General features: G+C 38.8%; 1 protein-coding gene across 1 annotated transcript in view; it reads right to left on the bottom strand.

Moving 5' to 3' along the window:
• The window catches only part of LOC143030164 (polycystin-1-like protein 2), a 138037-nt gene that overhangs the window by 86743 nt on the left and 24768 nt on the right, over positions 1-26526 (bottom strand). The window contains exons 5-6 of the mRNA XM_076193326.1: positions 21094-21190; positions 19641-19865 (exon numbers count right to left, since the gene is read on the bottom strand). Of these exons, the coding sequence (XP_076049441.1) occupies positions 19641-19865; positions 21094-21190 (322 nt within the window). The remainder of the gene's footprint in view (positions 1-19640; positions 19866-21093; positions 21191-26526) is intronic.

Genomic DNA, 26526 nt, shown 5'->3' with positions numbered 1-26526 from the left:
GAGATCCTGCACAACAAATCTGATTTGCTTTTACTCAAGATTAGTAGACATAATACAAGAAAGAGATGGATGGGCAGACTGTGCTTTTCTGGACCTGCAAAAGGCATTCGATAACCTCATAGAAAACTAATAAATAAGATAGAGTCAAAAGGTGGCATCAGAGGAAAATTATTGGAATGGATGAAAGACTTTCTGATTGGGAGGAAAATGAGAGTTGTAATTAGAGAAAAATTCTCCAACTGGGAAGAAGTAAAAAGCGGGGTCCCGCAAGGATCAGTACTGGCACCGATCATGTTCGCTGTATACATTAAGAAGGTAAAAACGGAAGAGGACTGCAACTCATTGCAACAAGATCTGGACACAATATGGAATTGGACTCAAAAATGGGAAGTAAAATTCAATATTAAGAAATGCAGCATAATGGAATTTGGAAAGAGTAAAAATAGAATATCAAAAGATTACAGAATTGGGGAAGAAAAAATAAATAAAACAAACTATGAAAAAGATCTTGGAGTGATGATTGGAAAGGACATGAAACCAGATAAGCATATAAACAAGATGTTCGGAGAAACCTACAACTTATTGAGAGCAATCAAAGTGGCATTTACCTATATGGACGAAGAAATGATAAGGAAAATACTTACTACACTAATAAGACCAAAACTCGAGTACGCAGCATCACTTTGGACACCCAGTACCAAAAAGAATATTAAGAAACTAGAAAGATTACAAAGAGCGACAACAAAACTAGCACCGACACTCGCCGAACTAATATATGAGCAAAGACTATCCAAATTGAAACTACCAACTCTGGAACAAAGAAGAGAAAGAGGAGATTTGCTATCTACAGAATAATGAAAGGAATGGAAGTTTTAGACAGGAACGACCTATTAATGTGGGACAACGGTAAAACAAGAGGACACGGAAAAAAATTGAAAAAGGAGTTATAGAAAAAACTTGAAAAGGAACAGTTTCCCACACAGAGCGATAAATACATGGAACAAATTAGACAACAAAACAGTATGTGCTAACACTATACAAGATTTTAAGATAAAACTTGATGCGGAGAGATACAAAGATGGGTCACCACGAGCATAGCTCCCCTCCCGTATATTACAACTAGGTAAATACAACTAGGTAAATACACACAAGAATTTAAGAGCAAACCTGATGCTGAAAGATACAAAGATGGGTCACTATGAGCATAGCTTCCTTCCTGTATAATACAACAGAGACACACACACACACACACACACACACACACACACACGCAGAGATGAAAAGAGAAATTATGAAAAAAAGATAATAGACAAATGTAAAGAACCCAAACTTTTTTACAAATATGGAAAAACTGAAAAACAAACAAGAAATAGAAAAACTGCGCCAAGATAAAAAGGAATTTACAGAAGAACTGGAAATGGCTGAAATAATGAACAACCACTTCAGATCAGTATTCACAATAGAAAACTCACTTAACAGTGAAGTTAGAGAGACAGAATTATCCCCAGCAATGAAAGAAATAAACATAACACACAAAGAAATCAGTGATCAAATTAAAACCCTGGATGTCAGAAAATCACATGACCCAGACGGAATAGCAAACTGGATACTGAAAGAATGCATGGAAGAATTAACTGACAAAATATATGATATAATTAAATCCTCACTTAAAGAAGGAAAAGTACCATTGGACTGGAAAAAAGCAAACATTGTACCAATTTATAAGGGAGGTGATAAGGAAGATCCATCTAACTACAGACCGTCTCACTAACAAGCATACATACATATATCAAGGCTTTTTCCCCCTTACCAGGGGGTTAGCCAAAAAGGACAAGGCACAAAAACATTCCCACCCATTTCATCCCCAAAAACACTCCACACCCCTCCACCCTCCCTCCCATCTTAGCACCTCCTAGATGACGGGTCATCCCTGCACCCTGTCCACTGCCCTGGGTCAGAAGCAGTGTCGCAGGACACAGCACATCCACAGCAAGGGAGATCCTGTACAACAAATCTGATCTGCTTTTACTCAAGATTAGTAGACATAATACAAGAAAGAGATGGATGGGCAGACTGTGCTTTTCTGGACCTGCAAAAGGCATTCGATAAGGTACCTCATAGGAAACTAATAAATAAGATAGAGTCAAAAGGTGGCATCAGAGGAAAATTATTGGAATGGATGAAAGACTTCCTGATTGGGAGGAAAATGAGAGTTGTAATTAGAGAAAAATTCTCCAACTGGGAAGAAGTAAAAAGCAGTGTCCCGCAAGGATCAGTACTGGCCCCGATCATGTTCGCTGTATACATTAATGACATGAATGAAGGCGTGGAGTACTATATAAATTTTTTTTGCAGATGATGCAAAATTACTTAAGAAGGTAAAAACGGAAGAGGACTGCAACTCATTGCAACAAGATCTGGACACAATAGGAATTGGACTCAAAAGTGGGAAGTAAAATTCAATATTAAGAAATGCAGTATAATGGAATTTGGAAAGAGTAGAAACAGAATATCAAAAGATTACAGAATTGGGGAAGGAGAAAAAAAAAAAAAAAAAAAAAAAAAAAAAAAAATGAAAAAGATCATGGAGTGATGATTGGAAAGGACATGAAACCAGATAAGCATATAAATAAGATGTTCGGAGAAACCTACAACTTATTGAGAGCAATCAAAGTGGTATTTACTTATATGGACGAAGAAATGATAAGGAAAATACTAACTACACTAATAAGACCAAAACTTGAGTATGCAGCATCACTTTGGACACCCAGTACCAAAAAGAATATTAAGAAACTAGAAAGATTACAAAGAGCGACAACAAAACTAGCACCGACACTCGCCGAACTAACATATGAGCAAAGACTATCCAAATTGAAACTACCAACTCTGGAACAAAGAAGAGAAAGAGGAGATTTGCTATCTACAGAATAATGAAAGGAGTGGAAGTTTTAGACAGGAACGACCTATTAGTGTGGGAAAACGGTAAAACAAGAGGACACGGAAATAAATTGAAAAAGGATAGTTATAGAAAAAACCTTGAAAAGGAACAGTTTCCCACACAGAGCGATAAATACATGGAACAAATTAGACAACAAAACAGTATGTGCTAACACTATACAAAATTTTAAGATAAAACTTGATGCAGAGAGATACAAAGATGGGTCACCACGAGCATAGCTCCCCTCCCGTATATTACAACTAGGTAAATACACACTAATAAGACCTAAACTAGAGTATGCTGCAACACTATGGGCACTGCACAAAAAAGAACATAAGAAAATTAGAAAGAATCAAAAGAGCAGCGACAAAAATGGCACCTACACTATCAACTTTGATATACGAACAAAGATTGGAGAATTGACATCTATCAACACTGGAACAGAGAAGAGAAAGAGGTGATTAGTTGACCATTTACAGAATTATGAAAGGGATGGAAATTCTCGATAGAGACAACTTATTAAAATGGGAAAGAAGAGAAACAAGAAGGCAAGAAAAGAAGCTAAAGAAGCAGTTACAGAAGAGACCTGAAAAAGAATAGCTTCCCACATAGAGTGATTGATGTCTGGAACAAACTAAATGGAGAAACAGTGAAAGCCAAAAATATAGAAGATTTTAGGAATAAACTGGATGCAGAGAGGGATACAAGAATGGGTCACTACAAGCATAGCTCTCGCTCCGTAAAATAAAACTAGGTAAATACAAATATATATATAAAAAAAAAAAAAAAAAAAAAAAAAAAAAGAAAAAAAAAAAAAAAAAAAAAAAGGGAAGACTAATGTATCACAAAACAGATTTTGAGAAACTTCGCAAATTCTTTCCAGAAGCAAACTGGGAAAAACTTAATAATGAAGAAACAAAGATGGAAGAGAAATGGACAATTTGGAAGGAAATCTATAATCAAGGAGTGGATAAGTATGTACCTAGACATACATACATATACCTAGCCAAAAAGAAAAGGGCATAAAATCATTCCCATCCATTCCAACCCTAAATACACTCCACCCTCCCTCTTATCTTAGCACCTTCTGGATGATGGGTCATCCCTGTACCTTGTCCACTGCCCTGGGTCTGAGGCAGTGTCGCAAGACACAGCAAGGCCGCTTCATTAAATCGGCGACCCCCCCTCTCCGTCCCCCCATGCATAAAAGGAGAAGACAGGGAGAAATCCCTTCAGGCTGCATCAAATTTTTCTCACACATACTACCTCACCCCCCATCCGCCCATTAGTAACAGACCCAACCGAAATACTACCTGGATTTTCCAACCTAACCAGAAGAGAATGGACACAAGCCAACAGGCTGATATCACAACAAGGCAAAACAGCCGTTAACCTGCATCGCTGGGGCTACAAAGACTCCCCAATATGCCCATCTTGTCATAACTCACCCCAAGATACAGACCATCTCGTACTGCACTGCCCAATCACAGCAGTGCCTGGGGGTTACCAGACTATCTATGAAGCAAATCAAACATTCATAGACTGGCTAGCAAATACAAAGTTGGAGGTGTAAGAAAGCCATACGATACTACTACCTCATGCATCACAGCATCATCCATATGCAACCATTCTCCATTCACCCCTGTCTTTTATCCTCTCCCATCCTTCCTCAACAGACATTCCCCTCTTCCCCAAAGCCCCCTTAACCCCATCCATCCATCTCATCCTAGGATGCCCCCTCATGTTCACTCCCTCCACATCTGCCTTCCATACCTCTTTTATTAGTCTTTCTTCACTCATTCTTTCCATGTGTCCAAACCAACCTAGACAAAAACAGGAAAGGGTATATATAAAATCCTGGTATAATAAAAAGTGCAGTGAGGCAAAAGACAGAAGAGATAAAGCCTGGAAAAGGTGGAAAAAGAAAAACAGAAAAGAAAAGAAAAGAAAAAAAACTGAGAAATGGAAAATATACATCATACTAAGAAATGACTATGTAAAAGTACGTAGAGAAGAAAAAAGAAGTTATGAAAAAGACATAATGGACAAATGTAAAGATCAACCCAAATTATTTTATAGATATGTAAACGGCAAGCTAAAAATAAACAGGAAATACTTAAATTACATCAAGGTAACAAAGAATACACAAAAGATATAGAAATGGCAGATATGAACAAACATTTCAAATCTGTGTTCAGCAAAGGGGAAAAAATCTACAAAACTGTGATCAAATATATGAAGTAAGATTTCCTCCAATGAAAAAATTAAATATTACTCAGATTGAAATAAGGAATCAAATATTAAAGCTTGACATTCACAAGTCGCATGGCCCGGACAGAGTTGCAAACTGGATACTGAATGAATGTATAGATGAACTAGCAGGAAAAATATACAAAATAATTGAATACTCACTCAAAGAAGGAAAACTACCAGGAGACTGGAAAAATACCAATATATAAAGGGGAAAATAAGGAAGACCCAACAAATTATAGACTGGTGTCCCTAACGAGTACAATAGTTCAAATTTGTGAGAGATTCATCAAAAATAGATGGACAAAATATCTGGAGGAGAATAATATATTGAACCCAAGGCAATGTGGATTCAGACAGGTAAGATCATGTACCACTAATTTGATTTGTTTCTATTCAAGATTGATAGATATATCGCAAGAAAGGAATGGCTGGGCAAACTGTGCCTTCTTAGACCTACAAAAGGCATTTGATAAGGTTCCACACAGAAAATTGCTATATAAACTGGAAACAATAGGAGGCATACATAGAAAATTATTGAATTGGATGGAGGATTTCCTACATGGAAGAAAAATGAGAGTGGTGCTCAGAGACAAATATTGAAAATGGGAAGAAATGAGTAGTGGCGTCCCATAAGGTTCAATACTAGCTCCAATAATGTTTGCTATATATGTGAATGACATGGATGAAAGTACTGAATGTTACATGAACTACTTTGCAAATGATGTAAAGTTATTAAAGAGAATAAGCTCCAAAATAGACTGTGTCACTACAGAGTGATCTGAACAAAGTTTCAGAGTGGAGCAAGAGATGGGAAATAGAATTCAACATCAAGAAATGGAGTATAATCGAATTTGGGAAAAACAAAAATAGAATATCAGGACAGATAAACATATAAATAAAATAGTCAGAGAAACATAAAATTTGTTGAGATCAATAAAGGTGGCCTTTAAATACCTGGATAAGGAAATGATTAAGAAAATATTACTAACACTGATAAGGCCAAAACTGGAATATGGAGCACTGATATGGTCACCCAGTACAAAAAAGAATATAAGAAAATTAGAAAGAATTCAAAGAGCAATGACAAAGATGGCCAAACCACTTTCAAACCTGACATATGAACAAAGACTGGCCGAACTGGAATTGCCGACTCTGGAAGAAAGAAGAGAATGAGGGGGCCTACTAACCATCTACAGAATTATGAAAGGAAAAGAATGCCTTAATAAAGAAGACTTATTAAAGTGGGACAGAGGAAAAACAAGAGGACATGCAATGAAACTCAAAAAGGATAACTACAGAAGAGACCTGAAAAAGAACAGCTTCCACACAGAGTGGACAAAAATTAGTGTGTGCAAACACAATACAAGAATTTAAGAACAAACTTGATCTTGTGAGATACAAAAACGGGTCACCACGAGCATAGCTCCCCTTCCCGTAAAATACAAGTAAATATACACACATGCACACACACATACACATACAAACACACGCACACACTCAGAGGAAAAACAAGAGGACATGCAATGAAACTCAAAAAGGACAGCTACAGAAGAGACCTGAAAAAGAACAGCTTTCCACACAGAGTGATAGATATATGGAACAAATTGGAAAAAAAAACTGTGTGCAAACACAATACAAGACTTTAAGAACAAACTTGATCTTGTGAAATACCAAAATGGGCCACCATGAGCATAGCTCCCCTTCCCGTATAATACAACTAGGTAAATACATGCACACACACAAACCACATGACTTGATGCCCAGTGGTAGCATTCACAACTGCTGCTACAGCGGGCAAGTTTGAATCCCACCACTACCCTGGGCTGAAATAATTTCAGTATCACTGCGCTGCAAGCCGTTAATGCAACTCTTGTGAGTGGGGAACTGTGGTGTGTGTGTCACAGCATTACCCACAGATCGGTCTTATATGAGCTCTGAGCTCTATTCCAGGAGGGAAATAGCTGTCGATCACGAGTCCAACATGTGATCCAAGACCATGGTGAATCACACACACACAAATGGACATTACACATACATACATAAACCAAGGCTTTTTCCCCCTTACGAGGGAGGTAGCCAAAAAGAAAAAGGCATAAAACCATTCCCACCCATTCCATCCCTAAATACACTCCACCCCCCTTCTTATCTTAGCACCTCCACATTACACATGCACACGCAAATAAATGTGCACGCTGGATCATGGTTGTCTGGGAATAGGAAGCTACCAATAATTCCTAAGGCAATACCTCCATTATTTTTTTTTTTAAAGCCATTTTTCTAGGTTGTCCAAGTATATTTGGAAGTTCTTAGCAGCTATTTTGTAGACAGGGGTTAATATTAGCAGATCACCTGCATAGTTGAGTTTAGGTGTTATGCTCTAGATCTGGATTTAGATCACTTTAAACAGGTTAATAATGGCGAGTGTATTGCCACTTGGGGGACTCCATTGTGCAATATTTTTGTCTTAGATTTAAAAATATATGAATCCAGGAGACTTCGAGACCATAAGGCCTATATCAGGCAGTTCCATATCTCTTACCACCTGTCATCCTCATCCATAAATTTATCTAATCTTCTCTTAAAACTACCATTTGTTTCTGCGATCATTACACTGGGTCTATTCCATCCTTTAACCACAAAGATGATAAACTACATTTTGCCTATTTCCTTCTTAATTTGGTTCTTTTGCGTTAGAGGGGGTTTACACGGTCTAACAGTTCGTCGAACGCGGTTCGACAGACATGTGTTTAAAGTGATGTGTGAACGGGGTATTTGGTTGTCGAACACATTGTTCGACAACCAAATACCCCGTTCACACATCACTTTAAACACGTGTCTGTCGAACCGTGTTCGACGAACCATTAGACCGTGTAAACCCCCTCTTACTCTGCACTGTTTGCTAACTAAAAACTTTGTTGGCCATTTCTTGTCACTGCTTTGAACATCTGTTCCTGTGATCTTTCTGACAGTATACAGTAGTTCTGACAACTTTATCAATTACGTTGTTTGTCTATAACCACCATTACTGTTCTTTCTGGCAATTATTGGTGGACTCCTCTTCCTTGAAACCATGTTGGTTATTTATGTTTCTTTCAGTAATCTACTTTTCCATTAATATGAATAAAGTAGATAGTAAAGCAATTGATCTATAGGATGCTTTCTTTTCTGTTGGTTTGCTTGGTTTGAGTATGAGTATTATATTTGCTCTTTACCAGATTGTTGGAATTATGGTGTATAGCCAGAAATGGTTAAATATATTAATCAGAGCATTTATTGCATTTGGACTGATGTGATCTAGATATGTTTTTGAAGTATTAACAAGGACTTCTGCAAAGGAAATCCTTTGTTGTCCATTCTACGTCTATATCATGGTAGGATGTGTTTGACAACTTTATCTAGTTTGATTTAGTTATTTTTCTATTTTCTGGAGTGATGAATTTGAAACTTGATTTAGGGAATAGGTTGTTGATTATATTGAATTGCTGTATTTGGTGAGGATATTTTTCTGTGTGTTATTCCAATTGTTTCATGGGCATGGGGTCAGTTTTATATTTTCTATAGTTCTCTACATCTGTTGGTTATTCATTTTCCCATCTATTGTGTCTGTGCATCTTTCCCAGTTTTCTTTCTATCTCCTGTTTTTTGTTTTTAATATCTTTGTTTAGTTGTAGTAGCAGCTCTTTTTCTTGTTCTGTGAATTTTTTGTTTGTTTATTTTTGTAGGTGGCTATATCCAGTGTGTAGATTGGGTTGGATTTTTTTCTTCTTTAGCCTCTTGAACCACATAATTTGCTGGCACTACAAATAGCCAGTGCTCTGTCTATGAATAGGAACTAATTTATAGCAAAGGTCTCCAAGATTTTTTCTACTTCTGTATAGCAGTTAATTTTCACAGTTGATACATGTTTTCTTCTTCATAGGTTACATTTTCCCCCTTCTTGTTATGTAGCGAACTTTATTAAGAATTGGTCAGGGGGGAATGTCATGTATGATTTCCCTTTTTTGTTTATGTTTGGGGGGGGTGAGCATATTCTTATATCTGGGGACATTGCTTGTTGGTTTTGAGGAGGTTATCTGGTACAGTGGTTTAATTGGAGAGTTGTTCTCGTGTATATATATATATATATATATATTATCTTAGTTCTGATGTTTGTGTGTTTAGCCAAATTTGATGGTGTGTAATCATATCACCTGCTAGTATATGGTTTGTTCATAAGTAGAATGGTTGGGGTTGTTGAATGTATCCTCCAAAGGTTAATGTGGTGGGTGGTATACTGTATGTATATTTGTGATGTATGCCGTTTATATGTATTTGAATTGATATTTCATTTGTGATGTGTGCCAGTTATTGTTTAGTTTCCTTTTTATTGTTAGAGAAGGGTGTGAATTTATTTCCATTTACCAAATTTATATGTCTACAAATAAAACCTTCAAGCAGTGCAGAAATGTGGTTCCTCTCAAACATCTCTTTTGGTGTGCTTTGCATTTCTTTTTGGGTGTGAAGGAACTAAATCTTCATACATCTTCTCCCAAAGCATTCGAAAGTGATAATATTCATATTGTGCTTTTACTGAATTTTACTCACTTGATTTTAATAACCTTTTCTAGGTATTGTTCTCCCTTATCTTACACACAGGCATGATGAGAATAATATTTCCTCCTCTCTTCATAGTTTCTCTCATTGGTACACCTACGTCTTGCTAGCAGCCATTTGTGCGGACATCTGGGCCCAAGACATAAACCCCCAGGATATAAAACACCACCAGGTTCCCATAGTGAGTTTATGTTCTGGGCCTAAAGGTTCTCACAAGTGGCAGTTGGTGAGTGTTGGAGAGATCTAGGTGCATTTGTTTAAATAATTTTACTTTCAAAATCAAGACATATATTCATGTATCTATTTTCGCCATACATACGGTTTTCCTTTTAAATTCCCAATTCAAGGAGTCATAAAATCAATCTATAAACATTAAGGACACAGGATATTTTTTTCCTTTCTAATCTTTCCACCTTTTCTGGAGGTGCCATATTGTTATATCTATCTCTATTGTTCTGTAAAATGCATATATATAATTTCTTTATCAGTTCCTTTCGTATTAGGCTCTTTTTAATATTTTTTCTTATCATCTTGCCCCTACAGTCTCAGCTTCTAGTGGGCAATCTCATCCGGAATATGCAGCTTAAATATATATATATATATATATATATATATATATATATATATATATATATATATATATACATATATATACAGCATGCGCGGAAAGTAATGACGCCGCCCTTAATGAAACCTGTAAACTGAAGGTGAAGGTTAGTTTGCATGTGAAAATATATGAAATAATGCAAATTATGGTACTTATAGATATTGGTTAAAATGAATATCCCTTCCTCCGTATCACCTTCTGGAGACGTCCTGGAACTGATAGTGCAAGGTTCTGGAGGGTTGTTTCAGGAATGGAGGCCCAGAGCTGGCAAATAGCGGATTCCAACCATGGCACTGATGAGGTGTCCATGTCACGTAATTTTCTTTTCATTAAACCCCAAAGGTTTTCCATCAGGTTAATATCAGGACTGTTACCTGGCCAGTCTTTAACCACTTCCATACGGTGACGCCTACGTAGGCGGCACGAGGAGCAAGTGGGTACTCAATGTTGCCGAAGTCGCATCTTGATTATATTTATTGCAGTCGTACCTACGTAATTTTCATTCTCTCTAAACTGGCTTCATCAGTTTTTTATGGTTATCAAAATACACGGGTGAAAGAGAACGAACGATTGAGCACGGACTTTATTTTTCATAATGCCATTATTATGATGCAACATCGCACGTCGGGCAGCTAATGCTGCCAGACATGCGATGTGCCCTGTAGTGAAGAGGTTAATGTAACTCACTTCACAGTCTCTTAGCCAGTCTGTCACAAGTTTGGCCGTGTGAGCAGGTGCTCCATCCTGCATATAAACCTCAGCCTTGGTCTCCTCAAAACAGTCAGGAAGATAGTCAGCCAATAACTCCAGATAGTTATACTGATTTACTTTTTCATTAGCAGGGAGTACAACCAGCTTGTCAACACCATAATACGTAAATCCTGCCCAAACCATAAGCGAGGCAGGGTGCTTGACGACCTTGTTCGTGAAGCGAGGTTTCAAGGGGTCATCACCAGGCTTGCAGTAGACCTTGGCTGCTGGGGCGCCAGTCACTGTGAAAGTCGATTCGTCACTCCAGAAGACTGTTTTCCACTGTTCATCTGTCCATGTTGAATATTTCTTTGCAAATTTTAGACGTTTAACAACTTGCCAACAAGTATCCCAAGGAGTAGTGCGGGCACGGTAACTTTTATAATTCAGGTCATCGTGTAGTAGCTGCTGGATTGAGCTGATAGAGACATCAAGGAGATTCGGGTTCTTCTCTTTCAGAAGTCTTGCAGTTAAGTGAGGATCCTTCCTTACTTGCCTATCAATGAGTTTTCTGGTCCTAAATGTAGTCTTGCGAGGTCTACCAGGCTTTGGCAAAGGGGCAGGAACACAGGCCTCCTCAGAGTCATGGTACCTCGAGCAACCGCTGCATTATACGTAGCTTAACACCTGTGAGTCTTGATATTTCGGGTAATTTATGGTCTGCCTTAAATAATGCAACTATTTCAACATGTTTGTCCTTATCCAGGGTTTGTTTGGGCATGGTAAGGGGTGTATAGGAGGCACAATTGGGTGGTAACACGACCCCAAATAAGGGAAAAAAGTGGGAGACCAAAAAAATACAAACAATCGTCACAATAACCCGTGTTACTGAGATAAACAAACTGCTGCCACACACCCATACAGTGCCACCAGTTGCCGCATAGAAAACATCAGCTCATACCGCGCTTCATTTGGTGGTACTTTTGAGGGCCAAAGACTTTCCGTGAAAAGTAATAACGCTTAGCGTAAAGCGTCATTGCTTTCTGCGCATACTGTATATATACACTCATGCCTCGATTTAACGGACTAAAAGGGAGAAACACCGGTCTGATATACCCGATTGTCCGAATTTTCCGATACTACTGTATTTCAACAATTACGTTACAAAAAAATGAGGAATGAATACAGTACGGTACTTTTACTTAAGCACACTATCCAATCTGTTAGTGTAAATACCTGGGATCTGGCCCAAAATTTTCACCCCAAGAGTACCAAGTCCAAAATTTTCATCGACTGAATACTTCAGCGAATATTGGGTAAGTTGTTCCTTTTGTTTACGAATATCAGACACAGTTTGTTTCTATACACCATATCCTCTTCCATACGGTGCCGCCTACGTAGGCGGCATGAGGAGCAAGTGGATATGCGAGGCTGCCATATCGGCGTCTTGATTATATTTATTGTAGTTGCCCCTGCGTAATGACATACTCTCTAAACTGTCTTCATCACATTTTCTATGGTTATCAAAATTCACGGGTGAAAGAGAGAATGATCAATATAAGCGGTGACTATTTTTTATGATGCGAGTATTATGACGCAACATCGTACGTCTGGCAGCTAATGCTGCCTGCGAGATTTTGGCCCGGAGTGAAGTGGATATTCATCACACACCTGCTTCACTGACATTCCACTTTCCAACTTTTTAATCAACTCAAGCTTCTGTGATACTGTTAAATTGACTCTTTTCCTCTTTTCTACAGGATGTACAGGTGCCATGGTTAAAAAAACTGTTGAATTATTTCACAAACAACACACAAAACAGGGCCAAAAAGGTCGAAAAACACGGACCAAACAGCTCCACGTGTTCCGGCACAGTTGTAAACAAAGCGACCATAGGTCATCTGGCGGTCAACTGCGGAAACATCGGACCGTGTCCGGTCGCTCCGGAAGCTACAGATTTTGTCCGTTGCATCCGAAATCCGTTAAAGTGAGGTCCGTTAAATCGAGGTATGAGTGTATATATAATCTATATATCTCGAATACAAATCTGACAGGTAATTTATTCTCTTCCCATTGGCTACTTTTCTATAAAAGTTACTTGTCTAAGTTTTCATACCCATGAGTAATTTCCTTGATCCATTTTCTTTGGGATTCACTCTCATTCTCTACCCAGTCAATATTCAATCTTTCCTCCACTTCCATATATCCTTGGTATTTATGTCTTTGTCAAATATACCATCCTTATCACTGCTGGAAATAGATCTCAATAGTCGCTTGTTCCTCTTCTCATATTTCATTAACATTTCCTTCCTTAGCCTGGTTAATTACACTGGCCTGCGTTTAATTTTTTTTTTCAAAGGTCGAAGGTTTTTCAAGTGATTTATAGGTTTTTTTGGTGCGCTGAATCCAAAAATGCCATCCGTTTCCTTGGATCAGGTCTAGTTTTTGAGATATGAGAAGTGCAACTTTTGGGCCTTGTATAGTACTAAGTATAAGGAAAACGAGGCTGCAGGTATAGCCTATTCTTATTTTTTTTTTTGCATAAAAATTATACTGTAGCACCCCGAAACTGATACTGAAACCTAATGATGTTTTTGTTTACTTTCAGGAAACTGAAACCGAAACTGAAACTGCATTGACAACACTGAAACTGAAAATGGTTTAGAAAAGTGTGATCTCCAATCAATGTGACTGATTTAATAAGAATCTGTGCTTTTTACAAGAATCTGTGCGTCTTGTGTTTCTATTTTGGACACGTATCTTAGATTGACAGAAAATGGAACGCAAATGCACAATTCATCTTGATAGGTTCTGCTACATATGTGGTAATGTGATTCTTCCTCGTCGACTAGCAAATATAACTGATTTTGTGAAGAGGGCATATCATGCTTACTTTGGAGTTAAGCTTGGGGACCAGGACAAGCCATTTGCACCCCATGTTAGCTGCAGAACATGTGTCGAGAACTTGCGTGATTGGAGAAATAAAAAAAGGAAGAGTATGCCATTCGCTGTTCCAATGGTTTGGAGAGAGGGTAAAGATCATGTGTCAGACTGCTATTTCTGCATGACTAATCTTAAAGGAGTCAACCGCAAGAACAAGCATTGTATTCAGTATCCTAATGTTCCGTCTGCCATACGACCAGTCCCTCATGGTCCAGGCCTGCCCGTTCCCGAGCCAGATGTTGCAATGGAATCTAGCTCTGAATCAGAATCTGATAACGTACTAGACAGGGCAGAGGGTGGAGAATACATGCCAGAAGAAAATGACCGGCCAGTGCCTCTAACACAAGCAGATCTCAATGACCTGACATGGGATCTAAACCTATCAAAGGAATCAGCACAGCTTCTGGGTTCTCGTCTTTGTAAGAAAAATTTGCTAGCACCTGAGACAACATTCTTTTGGTACCGAGAGCGTGAAAGAGAATTTAGACAGTTCTTCACAACCCAGAAGGACTCGTCATTAGTTTACTGCAACAACATTGCTGGTTTGATTCAATCAATGGGGCTGGACTATGTTGCTACTGAATGGAGACTGTTCATCGACTCTTCCAGCAGAAGTCTCAAGGCAGTCCTCCTTCACAACGGAAATAAATACTCTTCAATTCCAATCGGTCATTCGGTGCAAATGAAAGAAACTCATGACAACATGGATCAGCTACTGTCTGCTCTAAACTACAATGACCATGGTTGGTTGATCTGTGGATATCTTAAGGTAGTTGGATTGGTTTTGGGACTACAGGGTGGGTACACAAAGTATCCATGCTTTTTGTGTTTGTGGGATAGTCGGGCTGATGATCAACATTTTGTCAGACAAGAATGGGCACCACGACAACGTTTGGAACCTGGTTCACACAATGTTCAGGCTCCTTCTCTTGTTGAACCAAACAAGGTCTTACTCCCACCTTTACATATCAAACTGGGACTGATGAAGAACTTTGTGAAGGCAATGGACAAGGACGGCATGGGATTTACTTTTCTTCAGCAGAAGTTTCCTCGGATCAGTCTGGAAAAGCTTAAGGCTGGCATCTTTGATGGGCCTCAGATAAGGGAACTTATGAAGGACTCAATGTTTCATGATGCACTGAATGCAGCTGAGCTGTCTGTTTGGTGGTCACTTAACCCCTTCCATACGGTGCCGCACACGTAGGCGTCATGGACTTAGATCTCAGTGGCAGCAACCAATGCCAGCCGCACGACGTGTCGTAATAATACTCGCATCATAAAATATAGTCACCGCTTATATCGATCGTTCTCTCTTCACCCGTGAATTTTGATAACCATAGAAAATGCGATTACAAAAGAATTAGAAAGAATGTCATTATGGAGGGGCGACTACAATAAATATAATCAAGACGCCGATATGGCAGCCTCGCGATTACACTCGCTCCCCATGACGCCTACGTGTGCGGCCCCGTATGGAAGGGGTTAAGGGGGTACGTGACACCTGGAGGTCATTTTCTAAAATATTTAGAGTAAAGAGCTGAAACTTCTCAGGTAAATAGGTATCCATATTGCCTACATTTTAGGTGAAGCAGAATGATGTATGTACACATGTACGTATACCAGTAGCGACATTTAAAAGTGCACAGCACCATAATACGTGGACCAATTTGTTTTATATTTTGGCTATGATTAGTCAGTAGGCACACCTAGGGCCGGTGATTGAGTAATTGAACAATTTCCTTTATACTTTTGCATACAGGCATTTCAATTTTAATGTCTGGCAAAAATTGTGAAAAATACAATTTTTTTGCTCTTGTTTCCATTATTACTCCAAACTCTTTCATCCTATTCAAAATATTCGAACGATCGGCCCTAGCAGTTACTAAAAGTAATATTCCCTGTAAGTTTCATCTAAATCTGATGTATATTAGATTTTTTATGATTAAAAAAAAGTAGAAAAATATCGAACAGAGATATGGCAACTTGAAATATGAATATATCTGTAACTTGCTTATAGTTTCACCAATTTGACTGATTTTTTCATGGCTTAATTCTTATTATATAATAAGTACAGTAAAAATTATCAACATATTTTAATTATAAGTACTTTAAATAGTGAAAAACTAAAGTATAAGTATGTCACAGTAGTGACGACGCACAGACGACAACATCATATAATTTGCTTTTTTGCACCTTTGGCGGTTTCTTCATATGAAACCTCTCTGCTGGGGGTCTTCAAGGTATCTAAATCATTGGAAAGAGGTTTATTTTCCAGTAGTGGGCTCCTTCTCTTTCCTCATCAGATTCCCCTCACCAATCTATGTTGGTAGGGCACCCCCTCCAGCATCATATGATGTCCCTTCTTCTTTCTTCTTCCTGTATAGCCTTGATCTTTTTCCTCTTGCTTTCTTCTTTGGACTTAATCTCCCTCTTTGAATTGTTTAGTCTAATGTTGTCCTTTACCTCTGTCACCGTCACAGAGGTGCAGGTGAGGGCGGTGTTGTGGAGTGAGAGGTGGTGAGATCTTTAGTCGTCTTTGACTGCTTGCCATCTTTAACTGCTGTTTTTTGTCATTGTGATGTTCTTTTGTTCTTTTTGCTACCCATGATGACTGTACTAAAGAGTAATATGTACTAGTTAAAGTAATAGATTGCAATGAGAGCTCATGAGACATGCGTACTTCCCTTTTCAGAGCTAGCCGGGAACTAACGCTTAGTTTCGCACAAAGTTGGCGAAATATTCTCCCTCCACCTTCCTCCCTTCCCCTCCACAATCGTATTGGCCGTTGATACACTGGGCGAGTGTAAATTCAATCAAATTTCAACGTTATTCGCTGCGCCTCAAGGTCCTAAGTGGCACGCCTCCCTCTAGTGTGGGTTGCGCCTTTAAATCTGTCCCTTTAAACCTCACCCAGGACCTTTAAATTGCGTGCGGCTGGAAAATTATTTGTCGGGATTTATTTCTAAGTGGTATACGAACATTTTGAACACAGTTTTGAAAAATGCCATATCTTCACCAAATTCACCCCCCCAGGTGTTGCGTACCCCCTTAAGTCAGTGATAAGAAACTTTCTAGGAAATAACCGAAGTGCAGAATACGAGAAAGAAGTCGATGAGCTCTTGAACAGCTATCAAAAATTAGGGGCTCGCATGTCAGTCAAAATGCACTTTCTACGGTCCCACTTGGACTATTTCCCTCAGAACTGTGGTGACTTCAGTGAGGAACAGGGAGAACGTTTCCACCAGGATATTCGTGTCATGGAAGAACGCTACCAAGGCCGGTGGGATGTGAGCTTTCTTGCAGACTACTGTTGATGTTTGAAACGAGACGTGGTGGCTGCCACAGGAGAAAGTCACTGAAAAGACCCTTCATCCATGATTAGATTTTCTGTAATATATCCTCTTTATCTTCTGAACTATGCAAGAATTTTTCTTTTTCTTTTGTCAAGAATTTTTTTCCAAAATTAAAGGGAATAAATAGCACTAAATGGCGTTTTTAATTATTTTTACCGCCTCGTATCTAAAAAACGTGACCTGATTGAACAAAATGAGTGTGATTTTTAGATTCTGCATAGCAAATTACCCTAGAATAAGTTATCAGATGCTTTACCTTTGAAACTTCGCAGGCCAGTGTTATCCACCTCTTAAATGATTCTACTTCCTATATATTTATCTGTTTTTTGACAACCTCTCTCAATATTAGTCTCCATAGAAGTGACTCACCATGACCATTATTCCAAAATATTCCGCAAACCCCCTGTCCTTCATTCATTTCTACCTCTTGCACCCTCCCTTGTTCTATGGACATAATTTTCTGTTCTAACATTCTTTCTAGACTGTCTAACCATCTTACAGACTTCCTCTCTGTTGCACTCATTCTTTCATAAAAAAAAATTGCCATACATTTCACATACATTCTTTCCTTATGACCAAACCATCTCAATAATTAGGTATGCTTTATTAGCCAGTCTCTGTAATACCAAACTTTTTTAATTTTCTGTCCTAACATTCCTTCTAGACTGTCTAACCATCTCACAGATGGTCTTCCTCTCTGTTGCACTCGTTCTTTCATAAAAAAAATTGCCATATGTTTCACATACATTCTTTCCTTATAACCAAACCATCTCAATAATTAGGTATGCCTTATTAGCCAGCTTCTTTGTAATACCAAAATTTTCTCTATTATCTTATCCCAGTGCATTACACCACAAATGTTTCTTTAGCACTTAATTACCTGTACATTTAAATAGCTATTCTGGAGTCCTGTCTTTGTGTATCTACACTACATTATATACCACCACACTGTCATATAGCCCCCTCTTTGCATTTGTTTCCAAGTACCTATATTCCAACACTTTTCACATACACACACACATCCATATCTTTACAATCTCCAGCTTACTTCAACACTTATTCCTTCTTTGTCTGTGACTCTAAATCCTTGATATTCAAAAATGTCCACTTCCTTGAGCAACACCCAGTCATGTTTACATCCAACATTCTTCCATTTCTATTCCTTGCATATCTCATTACCTAGCTTTTGCCTACTCATTCGCAACTTTCGTCTTTCACGCACTCCCCCAAACTCTGTCAATGACCACTGCAGCTTCTCTTCCAAGTTAGTCCGTATTTACCTAGTTGTATTTTACGGGAAGGGGAGTTATGCTCGTGGTGTCCCGTCTTCATGTCTCATTTTATCTAGACTGTTTTTAAATTCATGTATTGTTTTTGCACACAACAATTTCTCATCTAACTTGTTCCAAATGTCTATTCCTCTGTGGGGAAAGCTATTCTTTTTCAGATCTCTTCTATAATTGCAAACAGCAGTTGCTTTAACTTTCATATTCAACCATCCTTTTCAACCAGTTCTAACCTTCTTGCTAATACTCCTTCAGCTACCCCCCTCATCATACCATCTATATATACTGTTCATCAAACAACATTGGTGGCCATTATACATCCCCCTTACAAGTCGACTTTTATGTAAAACAGTCACTCTCGCTCTTACCCACTCTGTCATCATAAAAACAGCATTCAAAAATGACTCTCTATCAACACTGTCATGCATCTTTTCTAAACCCATGAATGATCAGAACGCTTGACCTAAATTAATAAAGTAATACATACATACATATACCAAGGCTTTTCCCTCCTTACAAGGGAGGTAGCCAAAAAGAAAAAGGCATAAAACCATTCCCACCCATTCCATCCCTAAATACACTCCACCCTCCCTCTTATCTTAGCACCTCTTGGATGACAGGTCATCCCTGCACCTTGTCCACTGCCCTGGGTCAGAGGCACAGCACATCTACAGCAAGGCCGCTTCATTAATTCAGCAACCCCCCCCCCCTCTCCGTCCCCCCATGCAGAAAAGGAGAAGACGGGGAGAAATCCTTTGGGCTGTGTCAAATTTTTCTCATACATACCTCACCCCCCATCACCCCACCCATTCCACCTCATGCATCACAGCATCATCCATATACAACCATTCTCCATTCACCGCTGTCTTCTGTCCTCTCCCGTCCTTCCTCAGCAGACCTTCCCCTCTTGCACAAAGCCCCCTTCACCCCATCCATCCATCTCATCCTAGGATAAAGTAAAGTAATAAAGTACTAACCTTGATTAAGTCATCTTTGTCTTTGAATCTGGCCCAAATGAAGAGGATAAGGGCTGATAGGAAAGAAAAGATGAGTGTGAGGTAAAGTGTTAGGTTGTCGGTGAATCCCGCATTGGCATAAATCAAGTTGAAGTTAATTTTTTGGGGTACTGGTGAGAAGCCGGATCCGAAGGAAGTAAAATGTGTTGTCTCGCATACTGTTTCATTGTAGTTGCTTGACACCACCTGCAAGTAGATAGAGTGATAAGTATGTTTAATAAGTTAGCGTTAGTATACAGTCATTGGAGGTTTATTGTATCTTTGCAAAGGCCATATACAGATGAACCACCCTAGGGGAATACATTTCTATGCAATGTAAAGGGTGGGTTCATGGTTGAACGCAAGGGCTGCAAATATATAAAAAAAAGAATGAAGATACTCGTATTATCCCTGAGAGAAAGAGGATTGAAGAAGGATATAGCAAATATGCCTGTGTCAAGTTGAATAATTCCTTGACAAAAAAGATTGTGTATATGTACATGTTCTCTAGCAGAACAATACATGGGTGGAAATGGAGGTCTAAACCATACAAAAAAGCAAGGTAAAAAGGGACACGTGACCAACACTCAGGGGCATTGCTGCAGTGATGTAGGCATCTCAAACAATCAGTTGGCTCAAAGCAAACAATGGTCAGGTTTTGAACAAATGAAATTAGAGATGGAGTGCAAGGGGTGTGATTATTCTTGTATAAGTCATCTAGTTAAACATGTTTAATAAATACACAAAGACGCAGGTGCAAACACATAACAATATTCTTTCATTTTGTGATATAACACGTAATAATCTATGAGCACTGGATACTGGCTGGAATGATTACATTTCTTGGAAATTGACTTATTTTCCTGCCTTCTCTATTCAATATTGGTTTTACAAAATGTGTCATTTGGAGTGAGGTAGAAAAAAGAGGAATTTGCAAACTCGTCCTGTTTAGAGTTCCTTATAGCGACAGGATCTTTTTTGTGGCAAGGCGGCTGGCCGAATGGATAAGAGCGTCGCTACTTGCGGTGGAGGTCAGGGTGGCGGCAATTCAAACCTTGCTGCCAGCGAGCTGGACCAAGGGTATGGTTCATTAAGTGCCACACTACAAACCCCTCTGTGAGGGGCACTGTCCTAACCTCCTGATAGGGGGAAGTTCGTGATTTTAAACCGAATCATCACCATCAAAAGAAATAGAGTTAAAAGGAACCAGATTCTTTGACAAACTGAAAAATTTCTCAGTCGTCCATTTAAGATTAATCGAGACAAAAGGTATAAGCAAAGTAAAAAGACATGCATTAGAAAGAATAGATTGCAGCAGCTGTAAAATCATAAAATGGAAGAGGGGGTTATTAAAGGGGGAGGGGGTGGGGAGATGGGGGGAGGTTCTTTAAATATTAAGGGACATTTGGCAACCCTGCAGATAGTACAAACATACCTTAAGGCCATCTGAAGACCATTCCTCTTCCTCTTCATCAAAGTAGTAGCAGCCGGACGTAAAGGCTCGGAAGGTATAAGACGAAGTCAGAGTTTGTCTGAAAAGAACATACCAGTTGCTTTGGTTTGTATTTAATTACTGTACATTGCATTTCATCAATTTGATGCATTTTTCATCATCTAACAGTTGTTAATGACTACCTTTTCAATCTAACCTTCTCACCTCACCTCATGAATCATGCAGACTGACCTTAATTCTTACTTTGTTAAATGTCATTATTTAATCTACAGTGTTCTGTTTGCATTCAACATATCAGACACGTACAGCTGGGAATCAAACATTGATGTTCAAATCATTTTCAAGATATAGGTTATTAGAAAATTGCTTGCATATACAGACGCTCCTCAACTTACGTTTTAGTTACGTTCCGAACGGCCGAACGTAAGTTGAAAATGAACGTAAGTTGTTACTGTATTATACATCCGTAAATTCTATTACCGTATCTTACAAAACACCCCTAAATCATTAATTATACACATAACATTGTAAAATAATAACATTAATTTCAAATAAATTAAATTCAAGCAACATAAATTGAGATGGTGGAGGAGGAGGCAAGGCACTTTCAGTCTGTCGTTTGTGCAATGTAAACAATGGACGCAGCGTCATGCGTAAGTATAGTTTGAACTACGGAGAGCGCGCTAAACTAAAAAATTCACTCCATTTTTTTTTTTTTTTTTTACAGTCAGTTCAAACGTAAAATCGAAAAAACGTAAAACAAATGAACGTAAGTAGAGGAGCGTCTGTACTGTATATTGTTTCCTTTGTTACCAGGTACCAATACTGCAAAAATTGAAAAACCTGGAAAGTGTTTTCTTTTTCAATTTTGCCTAACTGTACGTGTTTTCTTAGTTGGTCGACAAAAAAGTTATGATTGATTGATTTATGGAATTTTTGGCTCGAAGGCCAAGCGCCGGAGCCGGTAGGCCATTCAACGCATATTTATCTTTTAGATAAAAATTCAAGTAAAACAGTTAAAACAATAAACATTCACGAACACACAACATACACTCACAAGCATTCATATACACAATTTTAAATTTCATAAAATAAATTTATGTCTTTTAAAAACTTTAAAACATTCTTCACACGAGCTTCCTCCCCTAAAATTTCTTTAAAAGATAAATTTGTTAAAAAATTTGCCCTGCACTTATTTGAGAATGCAGGGCACTGAATTAAAATGTGTCTTATTGTCAAAACTACTTGGCAAGTGGGACATTGGGGGGCCAGTCTTTCTGCTCCACTTGCCATTAAAAATTTATGAGTAATGTAGGAATGGCCAATTCTCAGTCTTGTCAAGACAATGCTTGACCTTCTGTCCAAAGGAGGACACTTCCAAGGGTTCACTAAGGGGTGAATCTCTTTTAATTTATAACTACCGTCCAGCCTTGTCCATTGCTCTTGCCACTTCTCCATTGTATAAAAATGGATCACTTGTTTCAAGTCCGTATGTGGGACTTTTCGGTCTGTTATATGGCTGAGCCTAGTGGCGGCTTTGGCTGCAGCATTGGCCTTTTCATTTCCAGTGACACCCACATGGGACGGCACCCAGCAAAAGTTTACTTTTATCTTCTTTCTGTTGTTGAAGAGAATCAACCATTCCTGTATTTCTTGGACAAAAAAATGATGAGGCAACAAATTATTTACAGAAGATAGAACGCTCATGGAATCCATAAAAACAACAACGTTCCTACCACACGGAACAGAATTAAAAACAAATTTGAGGGCGTTGGTGACTGCCAGCAGTTCAGCAGTAAAAACAGAGCTAAAATGAGGCAACTTTCTCTTTAAAACTGTGCTATCAGATACAACAGCACAACCAACACCATCTTGGGATTTTTATCCATCTGTATAAATAAAAATTGCATCAGCATGTACTGATAAATGTTCTAAAAATTCACTTTTTAGCTCTACAGCAGTCCTATTTTTCTTCTTTTTAAGAGGACATATTTCAGTGGGGCATCGGTTCCAAGGAGGGAATTTGGGAGGCGTGATCTCAGCAATTGTGTTAGGAACAAGTCCTACCTTCTCTGTCCCAACTTCACATTTCACTTCTAAAGGTTTCGGCAGAGTACTTTTCCTTGGAGCTCTGTCTACCGGCTGCTTTACAAATTTGAAGTTTGGATTCTGTTTGGATGTCAAGACACGAGATATATATCTAAGACTTAATTCCTCCCTGCGAATATCCGTAAAGCCATATTGTGGACTATATCAAGCTTCTTCAGTGAACTTTTACATGCCGATCCATAAATTTGACATCCGTAATCCATTTTGCTAAGGCACAATGTTTGGTAAAGCCTTATTAAAGTTACACGATCTGCTCCCCAGTTGAAACGAGACACTACCTTTAGTATATTAAGTCGCTGTTTAACAGTGTATACAACCTCGTTTGTGATTTGTGAATGTCAACCTTTTATCCAAAACCAGACCCAAGTATTTTACTTCATCTTCATACGGTAATATGACATCCTCTAAGAATAGTGTTGGTATTTCTTCCTTGCGTCTTAGTCTGGAAAACCTTGTGATTTTGGTTTTTTCAGCAGAGAATCTGAAGCCCCTGCAATTAGCCCATGGTGTTGCTAAGTTAATAACCTCTTGAATCTTTTGGCCCGTTTCTAATGTTGCCGATTTGCTGCACACAATAGTGAAGTCATCAGCGTAAGCCAATCCATGAACTCCTGTGGGAACTTGCTCTAATAAACTATTAATGGCTATGCTGAAGAGTGTAGGACTCGGAACACTTCCTTGGGGAATCCCTTCCTCTTGGAGATGTGCACAAGAGAAAGAAGAGCCCACTCTGACTTTTAGATAACGGTCAGACAAGAAGTCCTTTAAACAATTGAACATATTAACCCCAATACCCCACTCTTCAACTTACTTCAGAATGCCTCCCCGCCAGGTAGTATCGTAGGCATTTTTCAAGTCAAAAAACACACCAATTGCGAAGGCATTCTGAATCTCACGAGTTATAAAAAGTAAGGGGTCCAGAGTGCACTTATTTCTTCTAAATCCAAACTGTCTGTTGGATAGCAGATTTTTAGATTCCAAAAACCAAACTAAACGCGTATTAACCATTCTTTCATAGATCTTACAAATGCAGCTAGTGAGAGCAATAGGTCTGTAACTTTGTGGGTCATGAGAGTCTTTTCCTGCCTTTAAGATTCCTATGATGATTGAAGTCTTCCAAGATTTAGGAGATCCAGAAGACCAAAAACCGTTCAGCACATTTAAAAGGAATTTCTTCGACGATATGGATAAGTGAGCAACCATGGAATAAAGAATGTCATCCTCTCCAGGAGAGGTTGGGGAGGATAAAGATAAAGCATGATCCATTTCATCCAAGGTGAAGAGAAGATTATATGCCTCCGAGTTCGTATTGGTAGGAGGAATAATCGTGGTCTTGACTCTAATTCTTCCGAAATCATCTGAATAATGTAGTGGGCTTGAAATATCAGCATAATGTCTTCCAAAAGCCTCTGCTACTTCTCTTGTATCTGATATAAAAGTCATTTATCTTCAGAATGGGTAAAGGAGATGGAGTAAACTTTCCTTGTAATTTTCGAATCCTATTCCATACTAAGGTAGGGGAAGAGTCATATTTCAATTCGCTAATATATTTACTGAAGGATTCCCTCCTTGCTTTCTTGAAGATTTTCTTCTGCTTTGCTCGAGCTCTTCTGTACGTTATCTTATTGACTAAACAAGGGTATCTCTGATATCTCTTATAGCAAGTTCTTGTAATCTTTCTGCTTAAAGCACATTCATCGCTCCACCAGGGGACTACTGGGCGTTGAGGTTTACCAGCTGTCCTAGGAATGGAAGAGAAAGCACCAGAAAGTATCATGTCTACCAGGTAGTCATATGCATCACAGTTACTACCAAAATCGCTAGTCTTATAATAAATCTCTGTGGATCTCCTAAATAATTCCCAATTAGCCTCTCCTGTCTTCCATTTAGGTAAGCAAGAGGAGGGAGTGTTCTTTAAATATTTGATATGGATAGGCCAGTGGTCGCTACCATGTAAATCTTCATCTATTGACCAACTGTAGTCTAATCTTAAGGCTGATGAACAAATAGTTAGGTCTATAGCAGAACTTGAGTTGTGAAAGACATCAAACCTAGTTTTGGAACAGTCATTCATCAAAATGACATCGTTATTATCAATAAATTCTTCAATTATATTGCCCCAGGGGTCACACCTTGATTCACCCCATAGAGGATGCTTGGCGTTAAAGTCACCCATTAGAATAAAAGGCTCAGGGAGCTGGTCAACCAAAAATTGTAGGTCATTTAACTCAAACTGACGGGGGTGGTTATACATGTCTATGAGTCGATCTTCCAGTTCAGGTTCCAAATACAAAGAACATAAAGTGATCCATTTAGTGGTAAAGATTTGTACTGCACAAGCCTGCAACACCGAATGTAGGTGGACACTTCTGTGGTTTACAGATTTCTTAACAATGATACCAGTACCTCCATGGGCACGGCCCCCAATCATAGGAGATCTGTAAAATATATAATTAAGTCCAACATTAGGGGATAAATTGCCAAGCATAGTTTCTTGCAGACAAAAAACAGACACATTATGTTCTTTAAAGAGAATCCCAACCTGCTCTCGATGAGAATTAAAACCTTGAATATTCCATTGAATTATGGACATTATACCATTTTCTTTTTCTTTTTTGGGTCTACTGGTCTGGTAAGAGAAGTCTGGGAGAGAGAGGGTTTACAAGGTGGGTTCTTTTCTAATTTCTTTGCTTTTGCGGATGGCATCCTCCTCTCTGACAATGGTCCGACCAACGATGTAGAGTCTGGGTTATTAGTTTCTTTCTTAGATTGCTTATCACGATTTGGGGAAGATGGAGATGAGGGTGGACTGTGGAGTCTTTTACTGTGCACAGCTTCAGACTCCATAGCTTTGATTCTGTGTGCCTCAACTGAGTGAGGCACATCAGTCCGTGATCCCTTTATTGGGGTGCCCCCCCGAGTTTGGAAGTTTGACTGATTGAGAGGAGGCTTTATTAGAGGAACCCTGTGGGGTTTCAGCAATGAGAACTTTAGGTGCCCCTCTAGATGGGGCAGGAGACATTCCCTCAACTGGGGATGAGGGAACCTCCGCAGAGGAGGGTTGAGTACTACAATTTCCAACTTGTGGAGAAGAACAATTTGGTCTAGTGGTGACTCTTTCACGTTGAGGCTTGGGTTCAACATTTCCTTGATCCTCATTGCTTTTGTGCACCTCTACTGAGTGAGGCACACTAGTCAGCAATCCCTCTACTGGGGAGTCCCCCAAGTCTGGAAGAGAGATTGCCTGAGAGGAGGCTTCATTAGAAGAAGCCTGTGAGGTTTCTACAATAGAAACCTTAGGTGCCC

Source organism: Oratosquilla oratoria, chromosome 12 (assembly GCF_046742065.1).
Source record: "Oratosquilla oratoria isolate Oo_2021 chromosome 12, ASM4674206v1, whole genome shotgun sequence".
In the NCBI taxonomy this organism is placed as follows: domain Eukaryota; kingdom Metazoa; phylum Arthropoda; class Malacostraca; order Stomatopoda; family Squillidae; genus Oratosquilla; species Oratosquilla oratoria.
This window is presented reverse-complemented; position numbering and strand designations above follow the sequence as displayed.